This window comes from Heteronotia binoei, chromosome 21 (assembly GCF_032191835.1).
Source record: "Heteronotia binoei isolate CCM8104 ecotype False Entrance Well chromosome 21, APGP_CSIRO_Hbin_v1, whole genome shotgun sequence".
Classification (NCBI taxonomy): Eukaryota; Metazoa; Chordata; class Lepidosauria; order Squamata; family Gekkonidae; genus Heteronotia; species Heteronotia binoei.
In genome coordinates, this window is record NC_083243.1 from 74,212,052 (window position 1) to 74,238,243 (window position 26,192).

Genomic DNA, 26,192 nt, shown 5'->3' on the forward strand with positions numbered 1-26,192 from the left:
CAATACTGGCCATTCAATATGCACATACTCTGGTAGTGGACATTCATGTTTCTCCCCTTGTACAACCAACCCATAAGGGGCTGGTGATAACACTTTTCCTTTCTCTATTTGAAAGGAAACATTCACTAATGCCTCTATTCACTAATGCCAATATTCACTAATGCCTCTATTCACTAATGCCAATGTCCACTGTGAAATTCTGGGATTACTAACATGGCCATCCTGAATTTTCCCACTCACTATATACTGCAATGAACTAGGGGGGGGGGGGGGGGTGGACTATGATTTTACTCTCCCCAAAAATATATTCCCATTGTTGCAAACACCAAAACAACGCCAAACACTCCCTTTCACATGGAGTAAAATTCTGTTCTACTCCACTAAGGGCTCTAGATGCTTAAGCTATCACTCTCCGTTTTCCACCCTGGCTCTGAATCAACGTGGCTCCTATTGCTATATCCGTGGGTGCTAATTGAACTATAAACGGCTCCCCTATCCAAGGGTATGCCAGAGCCGGAGCCTGAGCCAAATCTCGTTTTAGTTGGGCCAATGCTTCGGAATGCTCTGGACCCCATTCCCGTTCTTTATGGGCCCTGTTGAAGAAGATGGTATCTGGCTGTCTTCTAACCTTAACTGAATTGTAGCCCAAGTTTCAGAGCTAGAGCATCGCTGTGCCAAGCTCTTGAGATCTTCCAGTACAAACTCTGTATATCTGGAAGCTGAGTTTTCTGCTCTTGAACAATCATCCATAATGTCCATCTGGCTGCCTTGTCTAACTGAGATTTATTCTTTGTTACTGCTGTAAAATCTTCAAACACCTCAGACCCTTCTGCACGGGATCCTCCCCAGATAGCATGCCTGGTGTTAGAAGATTAATTGGTCCTTTCTCCTCCACCCATGTCTTTAGGGGATCAGGCTTATTCTCCTCTGCACCACATGTCTTCAATTTAAACCTTTTCCTTAGCTTTCTCTCACTTAACTGACTTGAAGTTTTATTCCCCATTATAAAAACCTAACTTGGGTAATCTAAAGCTGGGTATTAAATCACTCTAACCCCCAGAAGTATAGGAATGCCCCACTCTCCACCAAAGTCTGTTAACAGATAAAGAACATAAGAACATAAGAGAAGCCATGTTAGATCAAGCCAATGGCCCATCCAGTCCAACATTCTGTGTTACACAGCGGCCAAATATATATATATATATATATATATATATATATATATATATATATATATATATATATATATATATATATATATATATATATACACACACATATATACATATATACATATACACACACACACAAACACACTGTGGCTAATAGCCACTGATGGACCTCTGCTCCACATTTGCTACCTTCCAGTCCTCAGGAACCGAGGCAGATTTCAATGAAAGATTACAGATTTTTGTTAGAAGATCCACAAGTTCAACTTTGTGGATGTATGCCATCCGGACCCGGTGACTTATTAGTTTTTAATTTGTCTGTTAGTTGTAGGGCCTCCTCTTTTGTCACCTCAATCTGACTCAGGTCTTTCAACACCCCTTCCAACATTAGTGGTTCAGGGGTGGGCAAAAAGTTCTCATCTTCCACAGTGAAGACGGAGGCAAAAAATGCATTCAGCTTCTCAGCCATTTCCCTATCCTTCAGTAATCCTTTTACCCCATGGTCATCCAAGGGCCCCACTGCCTCCCTGGCTGGTTTCCTACTTCTGATATATTTGAAGAAATTTTTATTGTTGGTCTTTATGTTTTTTGCAATATGCTCCTCATAGTCCCTCGTTGCCTGCCTGATCACAGTCTTGCATTTGATCTGCCACAGCCTGTGTTCCCTTTCATTAATCTCACCTGGACTGGTTTTCCACCGTTTAAAGGAGTCTTTCTTACCTTTTACAGCTTCCATTACTTTGTTTGTTAACCATGCAGGTCTTTTCTTATACCTGTTTGTGCCTTTCCCAACTTGTGGTATGTATTTTATCTGAGCTTCTTGGATTATAGTTTTAAATAGTGTCCAAGCTTCCCCAAGGGTTTTGACCGTATTTACCTTTCCTTTCAGTTTTCTCCTCACATGCCTCCTCATCTCAGAGAATTTTCCCCTTTTAAAGTTAAAAATGGTTGTGGCGGTCTTTTTGGGCAACTCCCTATTTATACAAATGGTGAAATCAATAACATTATGGTCACTGCTCCCAAGCGGCGCGATCACTTTTACATCTCTCACCAAGTCTTGGGCATTACTTAGGACCAAATCCAGGATCGCCCCACCCCTAGTAGGTTCTGAGACCATCTGCTCCATAGCACAGTCCTTGAGAGCATCAAGAAACTCAATCTCTTTCTCTCGACCAGAACACATATTGACCCAATCAATCTGGGGGTAGTTAAAATCACCTATTACAACACAGTTTTTACGTTTAGCCGCTATCTTTAAGCCTTCCATCATATTATAATCGTCCTCTCTCTTTTGATTTGGTGGGCGATAACAAATTCCCATAGTTAAATTTCCTTTTGGGCCCACTATTTCAACCCAAAGCTTTTCTAAAAGGGAATCTAATTCTCTGACCTCAGTCTTACTGGACCGTATATCCTCTCTGACGTACAGAGCCACCCCACCTCCAACCCTTTCCTCCCTATCCTTCCGATATAACTTATATCCATGAATCACCGTGTCCCACTGATTCTCCTCATTCCACCACGTTTCTGAAATTCCCACAATGTCTATGTTTTCTCCCAACACTAAACATTCCAATTCACCAATTTTACTTCGAACACTCCTAGCATTTGCATACAAACATCTATAATTTCCCAGGCAAGCTAGGCCCGCCACCTCTCTCTTGCTGTCTCGAGACTCTGGCAGACAGTCCATACTGTTTGTCACCATCACAGTGGGCAACTCTGGTCCGTTACCCGGTAGAAAAATAGCAGCCAACCTTTCATCTTTTTGAGACGAGTCCTCCCGAACCAGAGACAATTCATCTCCTATCGGCTTTCCCCCAAGATTTAGTTTAAAAACTGCTCTGCCACCTTTTTGATTTTAAGCGCCAGCAGCCTGGTTCCATCCGGAGACAAGTGGAGACCGTCTCTTTTGTACAGCTCCCGCTTGTTCCAGAAAGCATCCCAGTGCCTAACAAACTTAAACCCTTCCTCCTTACACCATCGTCTCATCCACACACTGAGACTTCTAATTTGTGCCTGTCTCTCCGGCCCTGCACGTGGAACAGGTAGCACTTCTGAGAAGGCTACCTTGGAGGTCCTGGCCTTAAGTCTCCCGCCTAGCAGCCTAAATTTTTCCTCCAGGACCTCACGACTGCATTTCCCCACATCGTTGGTGCCAACATGCACCACGACCACAGGCTCCTCCCCAGCACTGTCTATCAGCCTATCTACTACATGCATAATGTCCGCTACCTTCGCACCAGGCAGGCAAGTCACCATACGGTCAGTACGCGGTTTCGCCACCCAGCTGTCTTACTTGCCTAAGGATCGAATCACCAACTACCAAGACCCCCCCTCCCCCCTGCGCAGGGATGGTTCCTTGGCATGAAAGGATACCCGCTCACCAGCTGATAAAGAGGTCCCTTCTGAGGGCGCATTCCCCTTATCCTCAGCAAGGTGCCCTGTTCCCTCTCGACCCTCATGCTCTCTGGCAGCAATGGGGCTGCCACGTTCAGTGCGGGGCTCATCTAATACACCCCCGAGAGTCTTCCCCAAGTGCCTAACTGACCGTCTCTGCTTCTCCAGGGCAGTCACCTCGGCCTCAAGGGTACAAACTCGTTCCCTGAGGACCAGGAGCTCCTTGCATCGAGCACACACCCAAGACTTCTGTCCCGTGGGCAGATAGTCATACATGTGACACTCAATGCAAAACACTGGAAAGCCCCCACCCCCCTGCTGGCATTCTACCTTCATGGTATATATATATATATATATTTTAAAATATACAGTCCTCTTTAAATGCTGTTGTTTAAGTGGCTCCCCTTCTGGAGGGTCAACTTACCTTATAGGGAGAACAAGGAAATAAGGGATCTGGGTTCTTGGTCCTTAGGGAGCCCCTAGGCGAAGAGCCACAGGCCAAGAGCTCTTCAGCTCGCGCCTTTGGCAAAGCGCAGCTTAAAATGCAAAGAGGGTGGAGCAGACCACTCCCAAGCAATCATCAGCAATCACTCTCAATCCCTTTCACCTTTTGCCCACTCAACCAAACAAAGAGCAGTTCCCCAGCTATCAGAACTCAGACTTTTAATCAGTCACACAAACCTCAGAATGAAGTCTTCCAAAACTCAGTCTCCAGCTGTCTCAGCTTATTAGAGCTGTTCTGCCCTGTTCTGCTGTCTCTCTCAGGCCTCTCTGAGATGTGCTCAGCCTTTGGCAAAGCGCAGCTTAAAATGCAAAGAGGGTGGAGCAGACCACTCCTAAGCAATCATCAACAATCACTCTCAATCTCTTTCACCTTTTGCCCACTCAACCAAAGAGCAGTTCTCCATCTATCAGAACTCAGACTTTTAAGCAGTCACACAAACCTCAGAATGAAGTCTTCCAAAACTCAGTCTCCAGCTGTCTCAGCTTATTAGAGCTGTTCTGCCCTGTTCTGCTGTCTCTCTCAGGCTTCTCTGAGATGTGCTCAGCCTTTGGCAAAGCGCAGCTTAAAATGCAAAGAGGGTGGAGCAAACCACTCCTAAGCAATCATCAGCAATCACTCTCAATCCCTTTCACCTTTTGCCCACTCAACCAAACAAAGAGCAGTTCCCCATCTATCAGAACTCAGACTTTTAAGCAGTCACACAAACCTCAGAATGAAGTCTTCCAAAACTCAGTCTCCAGCTGTCTCAGCTTATTAGAGCTGTTCTGCCCTGTTCTGCTGTCTCTCTCAGGCTTCTCTGAGATGTGCTCAGCCTTTGGCAAAGCGCAGCTTAAAATGCAAAGAGGGTGGAGCAAACCACTCCTAAGCAATCATCAGCAATCACTCTCAATCCCTTTCACCTTTTGCCCACTCAACCAAACAAAGAGCAGTTCCCCATCTATCAGAACTCAGACTTTTAAGCAGTCACACAAACCTCAGAATGAAGTCTTCCAAAACTCAGTCTCCAGCTGTCTCAGCTTATTAGAGCTGTTCTGCCCTGTTCTGCTGTCTCTCTCAGGCCTCTCTGAGATGTGCTCAGCCTTTGGCAAAGCGCAGCTTAAAATGCAAAGAGGGTGGAGCAGACCACTCCTAAGCAATCATCAACAATCACTCTCAATCTCTTTCACCTTTTGCCCACTCAACCAAACAAAGAGCAGTTCCCCATCTATCAGAACTCAGACTTTTAAGCAGTCACACAAACCTCAGAATGAAGTCTTCCAAAACTCAGTCTCCAACTGTCTCAGCTTATTAGAGCTGTTCTGCCCTGTTCTGCTGTCTCTCTCAGGCCGTATACAGGGTTCTACCCCTGTATGATAAAAGGGGATCTTTATTCAGATACTCTGGGAAGAACACCCCTCAGGGACAAAAACACCAGACTTCAGGTTCTGAAATATATATTGGAAATTTATTTAAATCTTAGTTACTGCAGCATTTTGACAGGAATACATGATTGCATGATTACATGGACTCATGGGTGTGCGTGACTACATGACCCATGGTTAAATGGCTTCTTGGTTACATGGTTATAGTCTTCCTTATGCTCAAATCCCTTAGCCTATTACATTTAGTAAGAGCAAAGCCATTGTAAAGATAGCAAAGAGCATTTCATTCTCATCTTCCCTATAGCTTTAGGTCTATGCAGAAGTACGTGGAGGGGTCTTATTTTTCAGGAGGCTTCTCCTAAACTCACTGTTAACTAGCTAACTAACTAACCAACCACACCCTCCTTGGTAAGTCTAATTATACCTTTTCCATTATCCACCTTTCCCCTTCTGTCCAACCAAAATTCAGGAAGGCCCCCTCTTTACTCCTATCCAATCAGACCCCAAAAGACAGATTCCTTGTATCCAATTGGAATCCAGCAAGTCAGACTCTGTCATCTTTTGGCTAGAAAGCCAAAAGCCCCATTACATAAGAAAACCACTTGTTATTGCCAAATATTCCTACTAATTAGTACCAGATAAGCCACTGGACCTAAAGGGCAAAAACCCATTTGGGACAATCAACTTCTCACAGAAACCTGGGAACACCATTTGGGACCCCATTTGGGACAAACTTTTCCCATAAAAGCCTGAAAACCCTATATCACCCATTCTTAATCAATACCTCAATACATATAATAAAGTATGCAATCACACTACCATATATATATGAAACCAGAAATGTTGCCCATACATGAATACATATGTATATAAAGGTTATGTATGTGTGTGCATATGTATTACAGATAGCCACTATACTTGGCCTATATGATTTCCTAACCATTAGATTCACTTTAACCTTTTAGGACAACAAATCCCTTTACTAAAAATCTCCTTCTCTGTGACTGTGCCTGAATTTCTGACAGGCTTTTCCCTCTGGCAACCCCCCCCTCTCCCTCCTTTTTTCATTTCACTACCATATTGGGAGGATTGTTATAGAAACCCCTATACTCTTATAGCCTCCTTATCCCTCTCACCTCCCTCCAACAGGTATAGATAAGCATCCATATGTACATTCTATAAGATTCAGGCCACGTGGCATTATCTTCTTCACACGGTAACATATTGAAGCTCCATATAAGGGCATTGTCAAAAGTTCCCTTCCGTAACGAGAGTAATAGGTTTGTTGTTCTCCAACTCCAGATGTCCTGGGTCAAGATGTTCTGAAACGGTGCTCTGGGACCATTAACTTGTTTACCACATTTTTGTACAGTTACGCAGCATACCAAGACACTGAGACTCCGCCACATCCGGCCAGCAGCTAATCAGTAACAAATGTATTTTCCCAGAAAAGTTCATCTGGCCATCTCTAGCCATCTCTTTTACTTAAAGAAATTACAGGGCCTTCAGCCTTTCAATACAGACAGTCATAGTCATATAGAAACATCATATATAAAAATCCAACAACATCTGCATCCTGTCCTGCTCCTGTACTCACTAAGAAAGTGGTAGCAAAGTCTTCTGCTGCACGCCATCCACCTTTCCCTGTGTCTGAATGTGGGAGTGTGCAAGCGAGGCAGATTTGTGGTGTGAACCTGCCAGGCTGCCCCAAGATGCTTCCAACTTAAAAAACAAACAAACATAGTCACTGAGCACATGAGCATGAGTGCATATGTGTATGAGCACTAACATTAATGGGGGGAAGAGAAACCCAAACCATGCTAAGGGGGTGGTGTGCAACAGCCGTCTGACCATGCCAAAGCACCCCCTCCCCCCAGGATATGGGTGACTTGCATAGGAGCATCTGACCAGGGATAATATGCTCCATTTTTAACTGGTCCAATGTGGGATACCTCCCATGCACCCAAAGCTGCCCATCTGTACCCAGCCTTAGAGAAACTTCCTTCTTTCCGTCCATTGCCAGCCTTTTCCATCTTGGCATCAGGAGACCAGAACATTATTTTCCTATATCTCTAATCATCCTAGTTAGATTAGAAATCTACCCTGTCTAGACTGGCGTTCTTTACAATAAAGGACTCTTATTAATTTTGCAAAGGTAAAGAGGTTCCATGTGTAATTTTGTTTCTTGCCTGCACATACTAACAGATTGGCTATACTGCATTATGAGCCTTGAGCATTCTGCTAACCCAAATAATACAACAGTTTGGAGGAGAGTGAAATAGAAAATGGATGCCTTAGAACCATGATGGCGATCCTATGACACGCGTGTCACTGGTGACACGTGAGGCAATTTGGCTGACACACCAGAAACCAAGGAGCGTGGCGAGCCGCGAGTCCTTCGGAGGCTGCTGAGCCCGTCTCGGAGGAGCAGCAGCTGCTAAGGTGAAGGCGAGAGGAGGCGGCAGCAGCGCAGAGGGCCACCGCCGCCTCTTTCCCCGGCTCCAGGCCGGGGGTGGGGGTGGGAGGGAAGGTTGGGAGTGGGAGGGAAGGTTGGCCGACGCTGCCAGCGCCTCGCCTTGACCTGGGGGTGGGAGGAGACAGCCTCCTGGCGCAACCCGTCCACCACCCAAAGCAGAGGCAGCCAAACGCGCCTCCTCCTCCTCGCAACAGGGCCGAGCTTTGCAACCCCCTTTTCCCGCCCTCCCCGGGGCCTGAGGAAATAGGTGGGTACAGCAAGAAAGAAAAAAAGAGCATTGCAAAAAAAGAGGCAGGGGGGGAAAGAAGTGCCCTCCTCGGCGGGTTGCGCCTTTGCAATGCCGGGGCTTTGCAAATGCAGGAGCAAGGCAGGCGTGTTTTTTTCCGTTTGTTTGCACGGAGCGGCTGGGGGGGGAGGCAGAGATGGCATTGCAGCAGTGTGTGTGGGGTGCAATGCCCGAGGGGGCGTTGCTCTTGGGCCTGTTGTGGGGCTGCCCCCCCTCCTCCACCCGGTCCTGGGTTGTTTTTTTTTGCAACCAACATGATCTTTCTCACTTTGCTCTCTCGCTCTTTCTCATGGCCGCCTGCCGGAGGCGGGGTTTCAGATTTAAAGGACAAGCTGCCCTTTTCAGCTTGGAAGAGGAGGAAGGGGGTGGGCAATGGGGGCTGTGTGTGGGTTGCAAAAGAGCAAGGGGAGGGGAGCATTGGGTCGCCCCCCTTGGCTTCCCTTGGCAAGCGCTGGAGGAGAAAAGGCGGGAAGAAAAAAAGACACACCCTTTCCCGCAGGGTTACCAATCCCCAGGTGGGGGCAGGGGATCCCCCTCTCCCCAAAATACCCCCCCAAGTTTCAAAACGATTGGACCAGGGGGTCCAATTCTATGAGCCCCAAAAGATGGTGCCCCTATCCTTCATTATTTCCTATGGAAGGAAGGCATTTTAAAAGGTGTGCTGTCCCTTTAAATGTGATGGCCAGAACTCCCTTGGAGTTCAATTATGCTTGTCACACCCTTGTTCCTGGCTCCACCCCAATGTCTCCTGGCTCCACACCCAAAGTCTCCTGGCTCCGCCCCCAAAGCCCCCAGATATTTCTTGAATTGGACTTGGCAACCCTAGTCTGACCTAGGCCGCAGACCGCGCACTGGATCCTTTGTGCCTGGTTCTCCTGCGGCCCCCTCATTTGGTGAGTGTGGTTGAAGTGACACAGTGAAGTGACACGCGACCCGAGGAAGACTACACTTTTTCCCGATTTTCAACACACCAAGCTGAAAAGGTTAGCCATCACTGCCTTAGAAGAAGAGAAAGAAGTGCGGATTGTCATGGGGGATAGAGAGAAAGAGAAAGAAGGTGGATTGTCTGAGGGAGGGGGAAATAATGAAGAGGGTAAAGTTGTCTGGAGGAGAGAAACAAAAGCTGTGTTCAGACAGACAACAAAAGCTGTCCCAGGAATGGCAGGCATGTGCCCCCCAAAGCACTTCCAAATGCGCATATCTGCCTGCTGTCCTGCTCCTGCCTTCGACCCATCCTTGACTTACTTCCAGCCAGCTCAAAAAGGTACTTTTGATGGAGTGCCTCCAAGGCACCTCTCCGGCTGTCTGGATAGCTGGGAAGTGCCCAGAAAGGACCTAGGGAGCTGCAGACAAGGTGCATGAGTGCTCTGGACAACTGTGCCAGCGGCCTATCCCTGTTCTGCAGGCCATCTGGATGCTCCAAGGTGCTCCATTTTCTGCTGGTTCACTTCTGGGGTGGCACGCTGCCACCCTGAGCTGGCAGTCTGGAGTCAGCCAATGAAACTGGCAGATTCAGAAGAGGGGAAGAAAGGGGGGCATTGGCTGAGAAATGCCAGGTAAGAGAGGTGCAGATTGACATACAAGGGATGAGGAGTGAAAGGGAGGCAAGAGAGGATTGTAGATAAGTGGTGGAGTAGAAAGAGAGAAATAAATTTAGAAGGAATGAGGGGAGAAGGGGGGTGAGAGAAGATTGATAGATGAGGAGTATGGACAGAAAGAGAGAGGAACAAACTTTGACACAGAAGGAGGGAGAGGGAAGGAAGCAAAGGTGGGGGAATGCTCCCTCTCCACAAGTTTCTTGCAGGTCCTCCCGATTTGTATATTTTAATTAGGGCTGCCAGGTCCAACTCAGAAAATACCTGAGGACTTGGGGATGGGGCCAGGAGACTTTGGGGGTGGAGCCAGGAGACGTTCCCATTCTCTAAAGTAAATAAATAAAAATACAACAGTGTAGTTCTCCTGAATATATTCTTCATTTTCTCATTCCCTCCCCAGCAGCTGGCTGCACTTCCACTGAATGAAAGTGAACACACACACACACAGAGTCACTCACAAAACAGCCAAACTAAACACAGTTAATACATACACACTTTTGTGATGTCACTTGGGCAATTTACTCATGGGAGTTGCAAAATGTAACTATTTGCTGTATTTCTACCAACTTCTTCGAACTAACACAGGAAACAAAAGGTTCTAGTTTACTCTTTACTATGCAAATTACATCTTAAAGGAATGTAAAACAAATTGAGGGACTGGACTATCTTCCTTTCTCACAGCTTCACAGACTCACCAGGAACAGCCACATGGCTCTTCCATCTTGATCCACTCCCATTCAGCCTTGCTTAGGGTTGCCAGGTCCAACTCAAGAAATAGCTGGGGACTTTGGGGTGGAGCCAGGAGCAAGGGTGTGACAAGCATGATTGAACTCCAAAGGGAGTTCTGGCAATCACATTTAAAGGGACCACATGCCTTTTAAATGACTTCCCTCCATTTGGAAATAATGAAGGACAGTGGGCACCTTCTTTTGGGGATCATAGAATTGGATCCCCCTGGTCCAGTATTTTTGAAACTTGGGGGTGTTTTGAGGAAAGGCCCCAGATACTATGCTGAAAATTTAGTGCCTCTACTTCAAAAACAAGCCCCCCTGAGCCCAAGATACCCACAAATCAATTCTCTATTATACCCTATCAGAATCAGAGAATAATGGAGTGTCAAGCAAACATTTCCCTCCCCCCCCTCCACTTTCTGATGCCCCTGTAGTTGGGGGAGGGCCTCCAAACTGGAGGATCCCCTGCCCCCAACTGGGGATTGGCAGCCCTCGCTTTGCTCCTTCTGAGATTTAAAGGCACATCCACCTTCCAAGTTTCCAAGCTTCTTCTAAGCCTTCCAAGGTGGAAAGGCACATGGCTATTGTGGCAGGGCTTTGTCCCCATTACCTAGCTGGGTGATGGTGGAGAGGAGCCTGCAAAACTGGGGGCAATCCCTCACCAGGACCTGTGGACTGCCAAGTTTAATTCTAATAGCCAAATCAGCCAATCCAATTCTGAGGATACTTTAATCTGATGATTTCAGCTGTGAATGTGCAGATCTTTCCACAAACCCAAAAAAGTCCCAGGAATCTGAAATCTAAAAAGAACCCCATTTTTTTAAAAAAACAAACAAACAAAACAAAACTCCAAAATGATAAAAGAAGCACCTGTAGCTATAAGAAACAGGCAACCACAGAATTTCTGGTTTGATTTCTGCCAATAAAAGACAGGAGGATGTGCCAGGGCTTTTTCAAGGGTTGTTTTGGCCATTGATGGAGGACTTGTTGGGGTCAGGTCTAGGCCTGGCAACATCCACTGTCTGACTTGATACTACTTAACTTCTGTGATTCATCTAGGCCAGACTACCTGCTACTGTCCGACAGCAGTTGCCCCATGAAAGAAAGCATGATGTGGGAGCTAGAGCTTCAGAGTGAGGTCTGGAAGACCCAGGTTCAACTCCCCAGTCTGCCATGAAAACTCCTTAGGTCATGTTGGGCCAGTCACATACTTTCATCCTAACCTCTCTCACACTATTGTTGTGAGGGGCAGGTGGAGGATGGGAGGAAAACGATGTTAACTGAAGTTGGCTTATCTTTCCTCAGAACTGCAGTTTATAGTCCCAATTATGAAAGTCCTGTATAACCCAGATTCCAGACTGGTCATCCTGCCCCATACTTCATGGCATTCAAGACGTAACTATGAATGTTTGGCGTAGGCCCGCCTCTGCTCCAGTCTTGACAAAGAAACTAAAAAATTTAGAAAAAATGGATGTGACTTCCCTTCCATCACCACAAGTGAACTCTCTATTGTCAGAGGTTTTGCCAGTGAGAGAAAGAGTGGTTACACAGTCTTTACCATTTGATAAAAAAGACTAGACTATCTAGGCCACAAGGTCTGTTCCTCTGGTGCAGTGGGTCTAAGTAAGGCTGCCAATCCCCAGGTCTGGGCGGGGGTTCTCCACATAGTTTCTTAGTTACATGGTTATAGTCTTTCCTATGCTCAGATTCCCTAGTCTATTACATTTGGTCAAAGCAAAGCCATTGTAAAGATAGCAAAAAGCATTTCATTCTCACCTCTCCTATGGCTTCAGGTGGTTGTCTGTGCAGAAGTATGGAGGGGTCTTGCTTCCCAGTAAGCTTCTCTTAAACTCACTGTTAACCAGCTAACTGACTAACTAACCACGCCCTCCTTGGTAAGCCCAATTATACCTTTTCCATAGTATCCACCTTTTCCCTTCCTGTCCAATCAGAATCCAGAAAGCTCCTTTTCCATTTATCCAATCAGAATCCAGAAAGCCCCCCTTTTTTTCTATCCAATCAGAATCCAGAAAGTCAGATTCCATCATCTTTTGGCTGGAAAGCCCCAACCCCACCCCACCCCCGGTACTTAAGAAAACCACCTGTTGTTGCCAAATACCCTGCTAATTAGTACCAGATAGGCCACTGAACCCTAAAGGGCAAAAATCCCCATCTGGGACAAAACTTCCCCATGAAAGCCTGGGAACCCTATCTCACGTGAGACCAGGAATATTACCCATATGTGAAGGTGGATGTGCCTTTAAATCTCAGAAGGAGCAAAGCGAGGGCTGCCAATCCCCAGTTGGGGGCAGGGGATCCTCCAGTTTGGAGGCCCTCCCCCAACTACAGGGGCATCAGAAAGTGGAGGGGGGGGAGGGAAATGTTTGCTTGACACTCCATTATTCTCTGATTCTGATAGGGTATAATAGAGAATTGATTTGTGGGTATCTTGGGCTCAGGGGGGCTTGTTTTTGAAGTAGAGGCACTAAATTTTCAGCATAGTATCTGGGGCCTTTCCTCAAAACACCCCCAAGTTTCAAAAATACTGGACCAGGGGGATCCAATTCTATGATCCCCAAAAGAAGGTGCCCACTGTCCTTCATTATTTCCAAATGGAGGGAAGTCATTTAAAAGGCATGTGGTCCCTTTAAATGTGATTGCCAGAACTCCCTTTGGAGTTCAATCATGCTTGTCACACCCTTGCTCCTGGCTCCACCCCAAAGTCCCCAGCTATTTCTTGAGTTGGACCTGGCAACCCTAAGCAAGGCTGAATGGGAGTGGATCAAGATGGAAGAGCCATGTGGCTGTTCCTGGTGAGTCTGTGAAGCTGTGAGAAAGGAAGATAGTCCTGTCTTGTACTCATTCAGTGCAGCCAGGTGCTTCTCAACAACCACCCTTTCCATGTTAACCAGTAACTCAGATGACACGCCTTGCCTACTACCATCTCTAGATGAGCCTTCATAAAAAACTGAGACAAAATAGGCATTGTGTTTTTGTTTTCTCTCTATCTTCTATCAGAGTTTCTCCATTTCCACCCAACAGTAGGCCCAATGCCTCTTTTATCTTGCATTTGCTCTTCGCATATCCAAAGAAGATTTTCTTTTTGTATTGAGCCTTACTGGCCAGCTTTAGCTCACCATAAGCTTTGGCCTCTCTGATGACCGACCTATAGTGCCTAGCAACCTGCAGATACTCTTCTTTAGAGGCCACAGATATTCTTCTTTAGAGGCCCTGCCGCCATTTCTTGAACATTTCCTTTTTCTCCCTTAGCAGATATCGGAGATCTCTTCATCCACATTGGCTTTTTGGATCCTCTTCCACATTTCCTTGTTGGAATAGCAGTGGCTTGAGCTTGCAAGAGCTCTTGTTTTAGGAAAACCCACCCCACACTTTGTTGGATTTTTATATATATGATGTTTCTATATGACTGTCTATTGAAGGGCCTGTAATTTCTCTAAGTAAAAGAGGATATAGGCCGATGGATGAATTTATCTGGGAAAATGCATTTGATACTAATTAGCGGCTGGATGTGTGTGGAGTCAGTATCTTGGAATGTGGCTGCATAATTATACAAAAATGCTGTAAACAAGTTTGTAATGTACTGGGAGACGAGACGTGGTGAAGGCATAGGTCTTTATTGGCTAGTACATCACACGCAACTGAGAACACGCGGCCGGGTCCGCTAATATATACATGCCTCCCGGAACATCCCCTTCGCTGGCCAGCCCAATCCTGGCCAGTCAAACTTCCCGCCCTTGGTCAGGATTGGCAGTGGCTTTTCCCGCGCTGCGCACGGCGACCCGAGGGTGGCTCGGGTCGCGCGGCGCTTGCGCTGAGTCCGATACACTACACTCCTCCCCTCCTAGTTTAAACTACATAGTCCTGTAGGTACGCTGGCGTCCTGCGTTCCCGTGTTGATCTCCTCGGGGTTGCCGTTGGTGTGGGGCCCGATCCCAACGTGGGTGGCGCCGTTTCTGGCTGTTGCCGGCCCGGGTCGGGTGCTGGCTCCGGTTCTGGTCCCGCGGCTGCCGGGGCCTCGTACGTGGGTAGCTCCTGTATTGGCGGGGCCCCTTCTGGCGGTTCCGTTGCTGGCGGTTCCCTACTCTCTGCCTCTTCTGCCTCCTCGGGTAGGGTGCGGCGGCGCAGCTGGTCGATGTGCCGCCTCAGCACCTGGCCTCCGGCGGTGGTTACCTCGTATGACCGGGAGCCTGTTACCCTCAGAACCCTTCCCGCCAACCACTCGGGGCCGCTTGCGAAGTTTTTCGCATACACTGGGTCGCCCGGAAAGAATCCTCTCACTGCTTCCCGGACCTCGGGGGACCCGCGGACATCCGGCGCCCGGTCCGGGTGTAGCCTATCAAGACGAGTGGTCAGTTTCCTCCCCATGAGCAGTTCTGCGGGGCTGAAACCGGTTACAGGGTTTGGGGTGATCCTGTTGTGGAACAGGAATGCTGAGAGGCGGTGGTCCCAATCCCCATGTACTATACGGCCAAGGGCCTCTTTGGTGGTCCGCACCATGCGCTCCGCCTGGCCGTTGGTGGCTGGATGGAATGGGGCGGACCTTATGTGCCTTATGAGGTACCGGTCGGTGAACTCCCGGAATTCCCGGGAGGTGAATGCCGTGCCGTTGTCCGTCACCAGGGTGTCAGGGATCCCGTGTGTGCAGAGGACCCTTCTGAGCGCCCTGACTGCTGCTGCGGTGGAGGTCGAGGCCACCGGGATTACCTCTAGCCATTTTGTATATGCGTCCACAAGTATAAAGAAGATCTGGCCCTGATACGGCCCCGCGAAATCCACATGGAGGCGGGACCACGGCCGCCCGTTCGACTCCCACCTGTGGACCGGGGCGGACGGCGGATTGGGTCTGGACTCCTGGCATGGTTGGCACCTTCTTACCCACCCCTCTATTTCCTCATCCATGCCCGGCCACCACACGTAGCTCCGGGCCAGGGCTTTCATTCTCACGATGCCCGGGTGGGTCTCGTGGAGATCCTCCAATACCTGTCTGCGCAGGGGGGGGGGCACCACCACCCGGCTCCCCCAGAGTATGCACCCCTTGTGTGTCGATAGCTCGTCCTTCCTGGACGCGAACGGCCGAAATGCTTCTTCCACCTTGCCCGAGGGCCACCCCCTTCCCACCCAGTCCCTGACCCGTGCGAGGATGCGGTCTCTCCCAGTCGCCCGAGCCACCTCGTCCGCGTGCAGTGGGCGCTCGGGGAGCGACTCAATGAGCATCACCCCGTGTGCCGGGGCGGGATCTGGGTCCGTTGTGGGTAGCGGCAGGCGGCTGAGGGCATCTGCGTGACCCATTGCTTTACCGGGGCGGTGTATCAGAGCGTAAGTGTATGAATTCAGGAACTGGTTCCACCTTAAAACCCTCTGAGACAGAATCTGGGGGGTCTGACGATCGGGGGCTAGGAGGCCGAGGAGCGGCTTGTGGTCAGTGGCGATGGTGAAACGCCTACCGTAGAGGTAGTCATTGAACTTTTGCACCCCCGCCACGATCGCCAGGGCCTCCTTATCGATCTGGGCGTAGTTCCGCTCGGCAGGGGACAGAGTCCGGGAGTAGTAAGCGATCGGCGCCTCTCTCCCGTCCGGGAGTTGGTGCCCTAAGACCGCTCCTACTCCGTAGGGGGAGGCGTCGCAAGCCAGGATCAGGGGTAGGTTTTCATCGTAGTGATGAAGTACCGCGTTAGAGACCAAGAGGTCTTTCACTGCCTGGAACGCCGCGGCTTGGCGTTTACCCCAGACCCACGGGGCCTGTTTATCTAACAAGCGGTGCAACGGTTCCGCCACGGCGGCTTTGTGTGGCAGGAATGCATGATAAAAGTTCAATAATCCTAAAAAACTCTGTAGTTCTGCCTTGCATTTGGGGGCAGGGGCCTGGACTATGGCCCTGGTCTTGTCCGCCGTCGGGTGAATTCCAGCCGCGTCCACGGCGAACCCCAGGAACTCCACTCGCGGAACACCCAACAAACATTTCTCCTTTTTGACTCGCAGCCCCGCCGCTTGGAACCGTCTGAGGACCTCTCGCAGGCGGCAGCTGAACTCTCCTTCGGTGGGGGCGGCGATTAAAACGTCGTCAAAGAAGGGTTGAACTCCGGGGATCCCTTTCAAGAGAGAGTCCATTATGCTCTGGAATATCCCCGGAGCTACACTGACCCCGAACTGCAGCCGTTTAACCCTGAACGCGCCCCTGTGGGTCACGATCGTCTGCGCCTCCGCTGTCTTAGCGTCGACCGGCAGTTGCTGGTATGCTTGTGCTAAGTCCAGCTTTCCAAAAACCCTCGCCCCGGCTAGTGCTGCTAGGACGTGGCTAACCACCGGGACTGGGTAGGGGTTGTCTTGCAGCGCCTTATTGATCGTGCACTTGTAGTCGGCGCAGATCCTAACCTCCCCGTTGGGTTTGACTGGCGTTACTATGGGGGTCTCCCATTCCGCATACGTTACAGGTTCTAGGACGCCCTGGGCTGTTAGGCGGTCCAGTTCTGCCTCTATTTTAGGCTTAAGGGCGAACGGGACGCGCCTCGCTTTAAGCCTTATGGGCCTGACCATTGGGTCTATCGGTAAGGTGATGGGCGGACCCTTGTAGCTCCCCAAGGACCCGTCGAAGACCTCGGGGAACTCCCGGCAGACCCCGTCGAAATTGCTGGCCTGCAATTGGTCCACCCCCACCAGCTGGATCCCCAGTGGATTGAACCACGCCAACCCGAGAAGTGTGGTCAGTTGGCGCTTGACCACTAGGATGTCTAGGGGCCCCCTAAAACCCCCTCTTTCTACATGCACCCGGGCCCACCCCACGATGTGTACTGGGTTCTTCTGAAAGTCCCTCAGTACGAAGTCCGCTGGCCTCGTTTGGATGCGGCGGCGGGGACATAGTTTCTTGAGGGTTTCCTCCGAAATGATAGAGATGGAGGAACCCGAGTCTACTTCCATGATGCAGGGGGCGCCCTCGATTAGGACCGACATTTTGACCTTGTCTGGGGCCGAGAGGGGCAAGTTCAATACCTGCAGACTGGTGGATGCCGTCGTGTGTGTGTCCAGGGAGTCGTGATGCGCTGACGGTTGGCGGCGGCTGTTCTTGGCCCGGCAAGCCCGGGCGATGTGGCCTGTCTTTCCGCAGCTGCGGCAGTCCAGGTTGCGGTACGGGCAGTCCCGTCGCTCGTGGGGGTCGCCGCAGCTGGCGCACCTGGAACCGGTGGTGGCGGTGGCCCTCTCCGTCGCTCGTTGTCTCGCGGGGGCCCGTGTGTCCGTTCTCTGAGGCCTCCGGAGCTGAAACGCTTCTTCCTCTGCTCGGTCTTCCAGCTCTGTTTCCCCTTGGTGGACTGCTTCGCCGCGTGGCTGGCCGAACGCCTTGGTGGCCCTCTCGAACGCCGTCGCCTCGTTGAAGGCTTGTTGTAGCGTGAGCTCCTCCTTAGCGAAGAGCTTCTGCTGCAGTCGTTCGTCTCGGAGGCCCCAGACGAAACGGTCCCTCAGGGCTTCGTCCCTTTTGTCAAAATTGCAGTTCCCGGCGATCTGTCGCAGGGCCGCCAGGTAGACCGCCGCTGTCTCCCCCGACTTTTGGTCCCTCTTGTGGAAGAGGAATCGGCGGGCGACGATGGACGGTTGGGGCGAAAAGTGGCCCGTGAGGAGTCTCACGACTTCCCGGTAGGTCCTCTCGGTCAGCTTAGCTGGAGCGGAGAGGCCTCTTGCGATCTCGAAAGTTTCTTCTCCACAGACGCTCAGCAGGACGTCTCTCTTCCTGTCGTCATCTTCGATCAGGTTCGCCCGCAGGTAGCACTCGACCCTTTCTGTGTAGGTCTCCCATCTCTCGGGGTGCTCCGGGTTGAATTCCGCAAGATGGCCCGTCGTTACTGTAGAGTTCGCCATGGTGGCGGCGGGCTGTGCGATCCTGCGGTCTCACGCCTTCCTCGTCTCCGGCCCGGTCAGGTTCCCCTCGGGGCGGCCGGACCTATCTAGATCCCACCTTCGTCGCCAGTGTAATGTACTGGGAGACGAGACGTGGTGAAGGCATAGGTCTTTATTGGCTAGTACATCACACGCAACTGAGAACACGCGGCCGGGTCCGCTAATATATACATGCCTCCCGGAACATCCCCTTCGCTGGCCAGCCCAATCCTGGCCAGTCAAACTTCCCGCCCTTGGTCAGGATTGGCAGTGGCTTTTCCCGCGCTGCGCACGGCGACCCGAGGGTGGCTCGGGTCGCGCGGCGCTTGCGCTGAGTCCGATACACTACAAAGTTGATGGTCCCAGGACATCTTCCCAGGACATCTTCTCAGAACATTTGGTGTCCTCAATGCATGTCCTAATGAGGATCTGGAAAACCAAGGCCATTAATCTCATTTCGGAAGAGGACTTTGACAATGCCCTTATATGGGGCTCCAATGCATCCAGCGTGAAGGAATGTTGCAAAGCAGCCTGGATTCTATAGAATAATATTGATGCCTGTCTATACCTGTTGGGGAGAGATGAGATTGATAAGGAAGCTGAAGTGATCTCCTATAGAGGGGCTTCTATGACAATTATCCCAATATCATAGTGAGATAGAGAAAAGAGGAGGGGGTGAGAGAGATTGCCAAATGGAAAAGCCTGTCAGGAACTCAGGCTGGACACAGAGATGAGATTTCTATTAAATGGATTTGTTAGATTTCCCTAATAGGCTATATGGTTGTTGAGAAGCACCTGGCTGCACTGAATGAGTACAAATCCCCTAGGTTGGATGGTATGCACCCAAGAATGTTCAAAGAGAGCTTGCAGAGCCTTTGTCAATCATCTTCCAGACCTCTTGGAGGACAGGAGACAAGACTGGAGGAGGGAGAATGATGTCTTAATCTTCAAAAAAGGGAAGAGGTATGACCCAGGAAACTACAGGCCAACCAGTCTGACCTCTACCCAGGGAAGATATTGAAGCAGACTTTTAAGGGATCAATCTGTGAGCACCTAAAGGGCAACTTGGTGATCTGGGAGAGTCAGCACAGATTTGTCCCCAACAGGTCCTGCCAGACCAACCTCATTTCCTTCTTTGATTGAGAGGAGCTTACTGGATCAAAGGAATGTTGATGTTGTTACCTAGATTTTGGTAACAACATCATTAGACTTTAAAATGAGAACCCTATTCCCTTTCACAAAAAGTGTCCCCCTGAAAAACCATTTTACACAGAAAGATAAAAGTGTGTCAGCAGTTGATCTTTTGAGCCATAATTAAAGAATTTTTAAAAATGAGAGCCATAAACACTATAATCAAATTAGCCACAGGGAATTTTTCCTTTCCTATTATGTCACCTAATTAGTCTAGCAAATCCCTTGACTGTGAATATGAAAAACAGGGACTTGTTGCTCAAAGCTTTTGTTCTCTGTTTGTTTCACACTGATAATTAGGAAACATTTGCTGACATGATATTTACAATATTATAATATTTGGATATATTTGAAATAAAATCCGTTTTAAGAGCATAACCTTCTGAACATAAAAAAAAGGTTTACGAAAGAGTTCACTTTCTGTGAAAAGAAACTGGAAGGAAAAAAACAACTTTGCAGAATCTTTTGGGAGAGGTTATTGGTATCAAAGACAGTTAATTCAACGCTGTTAATTCAACAAAAGTGTATGACTGAGTACATGCACAGAATATTATACATAGATTTTTGTTGCCTAGTTGTGTAACAATAATGAGCAGTGACAGGCTGTATATTACATGCACAAATGTATTATTTATGTATAGGAACAGTCCCCAGATACTAAACAGTTTCACTGCATCTCTCATATTCTGTAATGCATTAAGTGGTACTCATGTTTTTAATAAACTTTTTTCCCTGTGAAGTTGTGATTTTCTCTAAAATAAACTCTCAGCCTATGCTACCTCACAGAATTGTTCTGAGGATAAAACTGATGAGGGTGAGGTCTATACTATCTCACATTCATTAGAAGAAGGATGAGTTAAAATGTTACTGACAGATAATACACAGGTATTAGTTGCAACCCAATTCTAAATGTGTGTGCTTAGAAATAAATCTAACTAAACTGATGGATATGTCCTTTTCAGTAAACATGTAAGGCTTAAATTCAAAGAAGTAAAAGTCAGCATTTCAGCCTTAGGCCTATCTGATTCTTGAGGTCTTGGACAAGATGCAATATCTAAAACAACATTAAAAGTAAAAATGGAATATATCCTTATGTACTGCTGAAAATGAATACAAATGTACCGCTGAAAATAAATGAATAATAAAAAGTAATCCTTCCAAATGATTTGTATAATAGCGTGGTTATTATTTTATACAAATAGCTGAAGAAAGAAGGAAAGCGAAAGGCAAAGGTGAAAAGGAAAGATTCCCCCAACTGAATGTAGATTTCCAGAGAACAGCAAGAAGAAATAAGGAGGCCTTCCTGAAGGAACAATGCAAAGCAATAGAGGAAAATAATAGAATGGGAAGCACAAGACATCTCTTCAAGAAAATTGGAGAAATCAAGGGAATGTTTCGTGCAAAGATGGCCATGGTAAAGGACAAAAATGGTAGAGACCTAACAGAAGCAGAAGAGATCAGGAAGAGGTGGCAAGAATACACAGAAGAATTATACAAGAAGAATCTCAATGTCTTGGACAACCATGACAGTGAAATCGATGACCTTGAGCCAGACATCCTGGAGTGTGAAGTCAAATGGGCCTTAGAAAGCATTACTAACAACAAAGCGAGTGGAGATGACGGTATCCCAGTTGAGCTATTCAAAGTCCTAAAAGACGATGCTGTTAAAGTGATGCGCACATTATATCAGCAAATTTGGAAAATGCAACAGTGGCCACAGGATTGGAAAAGGCCAGTTTCTATTTCAGTCCCAAGAAGGATAATGCGAAGGAATGTTCAAACTATCGCATCATTGCACTCATTTCTCATGCCAGCAAGGTCATGTTAAAGATCCTACAAGCTAGGCTTCAGCAGTATGTAGATCAGGAACTACCAGAAGTTCAAGCTGGGTTTCGGTAGAGGAACTAGAGATCAAATTTCCAACATTTGCTGGATTATGGAGAAAGCACGGGGGTATCAGAAAAACGTCTATTTCTGCTTCATTGACTACACTAAAGCTTTTGATTGTGTGGATCACAACAAACTGTGGCAAGTCCTTAAAGAGATGGGAGTACCAGCCCACCTCACATGTCTCCTGAGAAACCTATATAAGGGTCAAGAAGCAACTGTCAGAACAGGATATGGAATAACTGATTGGTTTAGAATAGGAAAGGGGGTTCAACAAGGATGTATATTGTTTCCCTGCTTATTTAATTTATATGCAGAGTACATCATGCAGAATGCTGGCCTAAATGAAGCACAAACTGGAATTAAGATTGCTGAGGAAAACATCAACAACCTCAGATATGCAGATGACACCATTCTAATGGCAGAAAGTGAGGAGGACCTAAATTACCTCTTGCTGGGGGTGAAAGAGGCTTGAAACTCAACATCAAAAAAACTAAGATCATGACATCTGACCCCATCACACCTTGGCAAATAGACGGGAAAGACATGGAAGTAGTGACAGACTTCACATTCCTGGGATCCAAGATCACTGCAGATGGTGACTGTAGCCATGAAATTAAAAGACGTTTGCTCCTTGGGAGGACAGCTATGGCGAACCTGGGCAGTACAATAAAAAACAGAGACATCACCCTGCCAACAAAAGTCCATATAGTCAAAGCTATGGTATTCCCAGTAGTAATGTATGGCTGTGAGAAATGGACCATAAGGAAGGCCGAGCACAGAAGAACAGATGCTTTTGAGATGTGGTGCTGGAGAAGCATTTTGAGAGTCCCTTGGACTGCAAGAAGATCAAATCAGTCAGTCCTAAGGGAAATCAACTCTGACTCTTCCCTGGAAGGTCAGATGCTGAAGCTCAAATACTTTGGCCACCAAATGAGAAGGGGGCACTCACTGGAGAAGACCCTGGTGCTGGGAAAGACAGAAGGCAAAAGAAGAAGGGGACAGCAAAAGATGAGATGGCTGGACAGCATTACTGATGTAACTAACACAAATTTTAGCAGACTTCAGAGGATGGTAGAAGACAGGAGGGCCTGGTGTGACTTTGTCCATGTGGTCAAAAAGAGTCAGACTCAACTGCGCGACTGAACAACAACAACAAATCGGGTGGTTACTAGGGAAGTCTTCTTTTTTACATGACTTTACAAAACAATATTCACACACTGGCTGTATAATATCAACAGGATGTTATCCACAATTTAGATCTCAGATAAATTTCAGTGAGACAAGTGAAGTACAGATCTTAGGATTTGCAGAGCTATACTAATCATGTATAATAATGAAAACTCTGAAGAGTTAGCTAGCATAATAGCATAATTATATCATATTTACTTTATTGTGATTTACTCAGCATATAACATAATATAACACATATTATACTAAATCAGGGGCCGTCAACCTTTTTGAGGTACCTTTGGAATTTATTTTATTTATTCTATGACTTCTATGTTATTCTGACACAGCATGGTGGGAACAACCACAAAATGGCCCCCATGGGAGGCAGAGCCAACCACAACAACAGAGGAAGCCCAAATACATGGGACAAAAGGAATAAATATTAAAAATACACTGGGAAGTAGAAGTCAGAGAGAGAATAAAACTGACACTGTAGTGGCAGCTGTCTGCACAGATGATCAGAACTTCAGTGGGGAACCAGAAAGCCTACTGGACAGGAGCCCATATGCCCCCACTCACTTTCTAAAAAGATTTGGCATGCATCAGGAAAGTTGCTGGTGGGTGCCATGGCACCTCTGAGCAACATGTTGGGGACCCATGTAGTAAATGATAGAGGACCTGTGATGGGGAAGGGGAACCTTTATTCCCCAACATATACTCAGTTGTCTCCATTTGCTTGGCACCTCTGATGTCTCATTGGCTCTTTCTCCATTTCCTACTCTTACCTTCACTGCTGTTGTCTCCTCCCATCAACATTTTCTCCACCACCTATCCACTGTCTCCTGTCCTACCCCTTCCTATCTTTCTCCCCAGTAAGTCGACCATGGCCAATTCTTCCTCTTCTCTTCTTGGCCAATTCTGTATGAAGTAACTGTATAATTACTGTTGGAGAGGAGGACAGCTGGAATTTTACTCTATTGGATTTAAATTTTAATGGTTTAATTGTGACTTGTAAAGCCATCTTGAAAAAGGCAGGATATAAACATTTTAATAAATAAATATACTATGATTTCATGAGATCTCAATCAGCATTGTTTTAAAAAGTTGCAACATGTGCATCTGTTGATTTGGGGGGATTTTTCTGCAAACCTGGCATTTCCCCCCATCTCTTCCTGCACCTGTTATTATGAATGTTTTTATTTGCACTCTGAGGCCAAGTTCAGATGTGATACATATCTAATAGTGTACTGTATTGTCACATATGTTTCTGTCACACAATAATGCTGATAGCTGCAAAGAAGGAAAACTTACCTGTCAAGGATCTGTAATCACTGTTTACTGACAAAAACATTATAATATGCAACTGAGGTTTTATTTCTATCTTATAACCGATTCTGAGCAGGGTGGATGTCTAACCAATAACATGGATATTTATTTGTTTGTTGTTCTTGTTATGTTTAACACCACCAAAGCATGCTGGGAAACACTAGATATTAATAAATAATCTCTTCACTCACCATTGGAATGATGGCGCCCAAGGTCAAAAGCTTGGGGATGCTGCTGGAGCTTGCCTTAACAATGGAGGCCCAGATAGCAGCCACTGCTAAATCTGCTTTTTTCTATCTTAGGCGGGTGAGGCAGTTGGCCCCCTTCCTGGAGCACAATGACCTGGCAACAGTGATCCATGCAACGGTCACCTCAAGGTTGGATTTCTGTAACGCCCTCTACATGGGACTGCCAAACCCGGAAACTGCAGCTGGTGCAGAACACAGTGGCCAGGTTGTTATTGGGGCTCCCTAAGTGGGAGCACATACAGCCTGGGCTGTGGGAACTGCACTGGCTGCCAATAGTGTACCGGATTCATTACAAGGTGCTGGTTATTACCTTAAAAGCCGAGGACCTGCCTACCTTAGGGACCGTCTCTTCCCATATACTCCCCAGAGGGTGCTTTGATCCAGTTCACAAAATCTACTGATAATCCCCAGGCCGAAGGAGGTCAAACTGAAGGTCACCAGGGAAAGGGCTTTTTTTTATCGCTGCCCCCCACTGGTGGAACCAACTCCCCGAGGAAATGTGGGCCTTGCATAATCTTGGTCAGTTCCGCAGGGCCTGCAAAACTATCCTCTTCCAGCTGGCCTTTAATTGATATGGAGCCTACATCATAAATGGAATACCGTCACACTGTAAAATCTAACAAGATACTATCTAGATCTGAGCACTAAATGATATGTTGTTTTAATCTCTAAATATATAATTTTATAAAATGTACTATTTTATAATATGTATTGTTTTAATTCGGTGAGGTTTTATGCTGTGAGCCGCCCTGAGCCTGCTTCGGCAGGGAGGGTGGGATACAAATAAAATAAAATACCATTCAGGTCAAAAATATTTCATGCTGTACTCATGAAGGAGCTTTTGAGACCAAAAGTGCAACTGTGCACTCCTAAACAGACTTGCATCCAACCCCGTTAAAGCTGATGGATTTAGAAGAGTATAAGAATTACATTGTAAGCTAAATGCTCTGGTGTGTTGAGGGGAGAAAACAGAGGACATCCCTTTAAAATTCTGAGCTGTGAATCGATAACTGACTTTCTGAATTTTTTGTTACTATTTTTGCAGGGTTTTCGTGTGTGTTGTTTAACTGTATTTTACTTATTTTTTTATTGTGTATTGTCTTGGAAGTTAATGAAATAAATAAATCTGGAAGCTGTTCCCATCCCTTATTCCTTCATGGTGCTTTGAGCCTCATTTACATACAGCACTTTTAGCAAGTGTGCTAAAGATTTATAATGAAATAGTATGTGGTGTGTATTTATTTAGCTTGGTTTGCATTGCTAAGACTTAAGAACAATTGGTGATATATACTCTGATCTGGTTATTCACTGATCTTTTCAGAGGTATAGCTGTGTAAGTCTGGCAAAAACAACAGAATCTCGTGGCATCTTGAAGACTAATGGTATAGTGGCATTTTGTTGGCCAAAGTTCATTTTAAATACAGCACTTATCTTTCCTGCTTGTTTTGTTTTACAGTATGTCCCTCCTGACCTTTGCATCTGTAACTTTGTATTGGAGCAGTCTTTATCTGTCAGAGCTCTTCAGGAAATGCTTGCCAATACAGGAGACAATTCCAGTGAAGTGGTAAGTAAATTATTATTTTTTTGGCATCACAGGATGCCAGTTGTTGAGGAAAAACTGTCTCTCATCCAGGATCTTTCAAAACCAAGGATGTTCAGAATTAGGTCAACAATATCTTCAACTCTCTCTCTCTTAAAAAAGGAAATCTTTTACTCAACATTTTCTAAATCTATGCCATATCTTAAGAATTGCATGGTGTATTTAATTTATCTGGTAGCAGCGAAGTTTAACGAACAAAGAAAGAAACAAAAAAAAATTCCTAATTTCTTTAGAGACCAATTATTACACTACCAGAACAAAACTGTCTGCTGAGAGGTAAAGAACTGAATCCTTTGAGATGCAGCTAGCTTTTGCCAACCCAAGATGTTTGAGAATTAAGTTGCTTTGAAATTAGGT

General features: G+C 47.0%; 1 protein-coding gene across 1 annotated transcript in view; it reads left to right on the forward strand.

Moving 5' to 3' along the window:
- RYR3 (ryanodine receptor 3) overlaps positions 1-26,192 on the forward strand; it is a 721,882-nt gene that overhangs the window by 140,819 nt on the left and 554,871 nt on the right. The window contains exon 3 of the mRNA XM_060262621.1: positions 25,692-25,799. Coding sequence (XP_060118604.1) covers positions 25,692-25,799 — 108 coding nt within the window. The remainder of the gene's footprint in view (positions 1-25,691; positions 25,800-26,192) is intronic.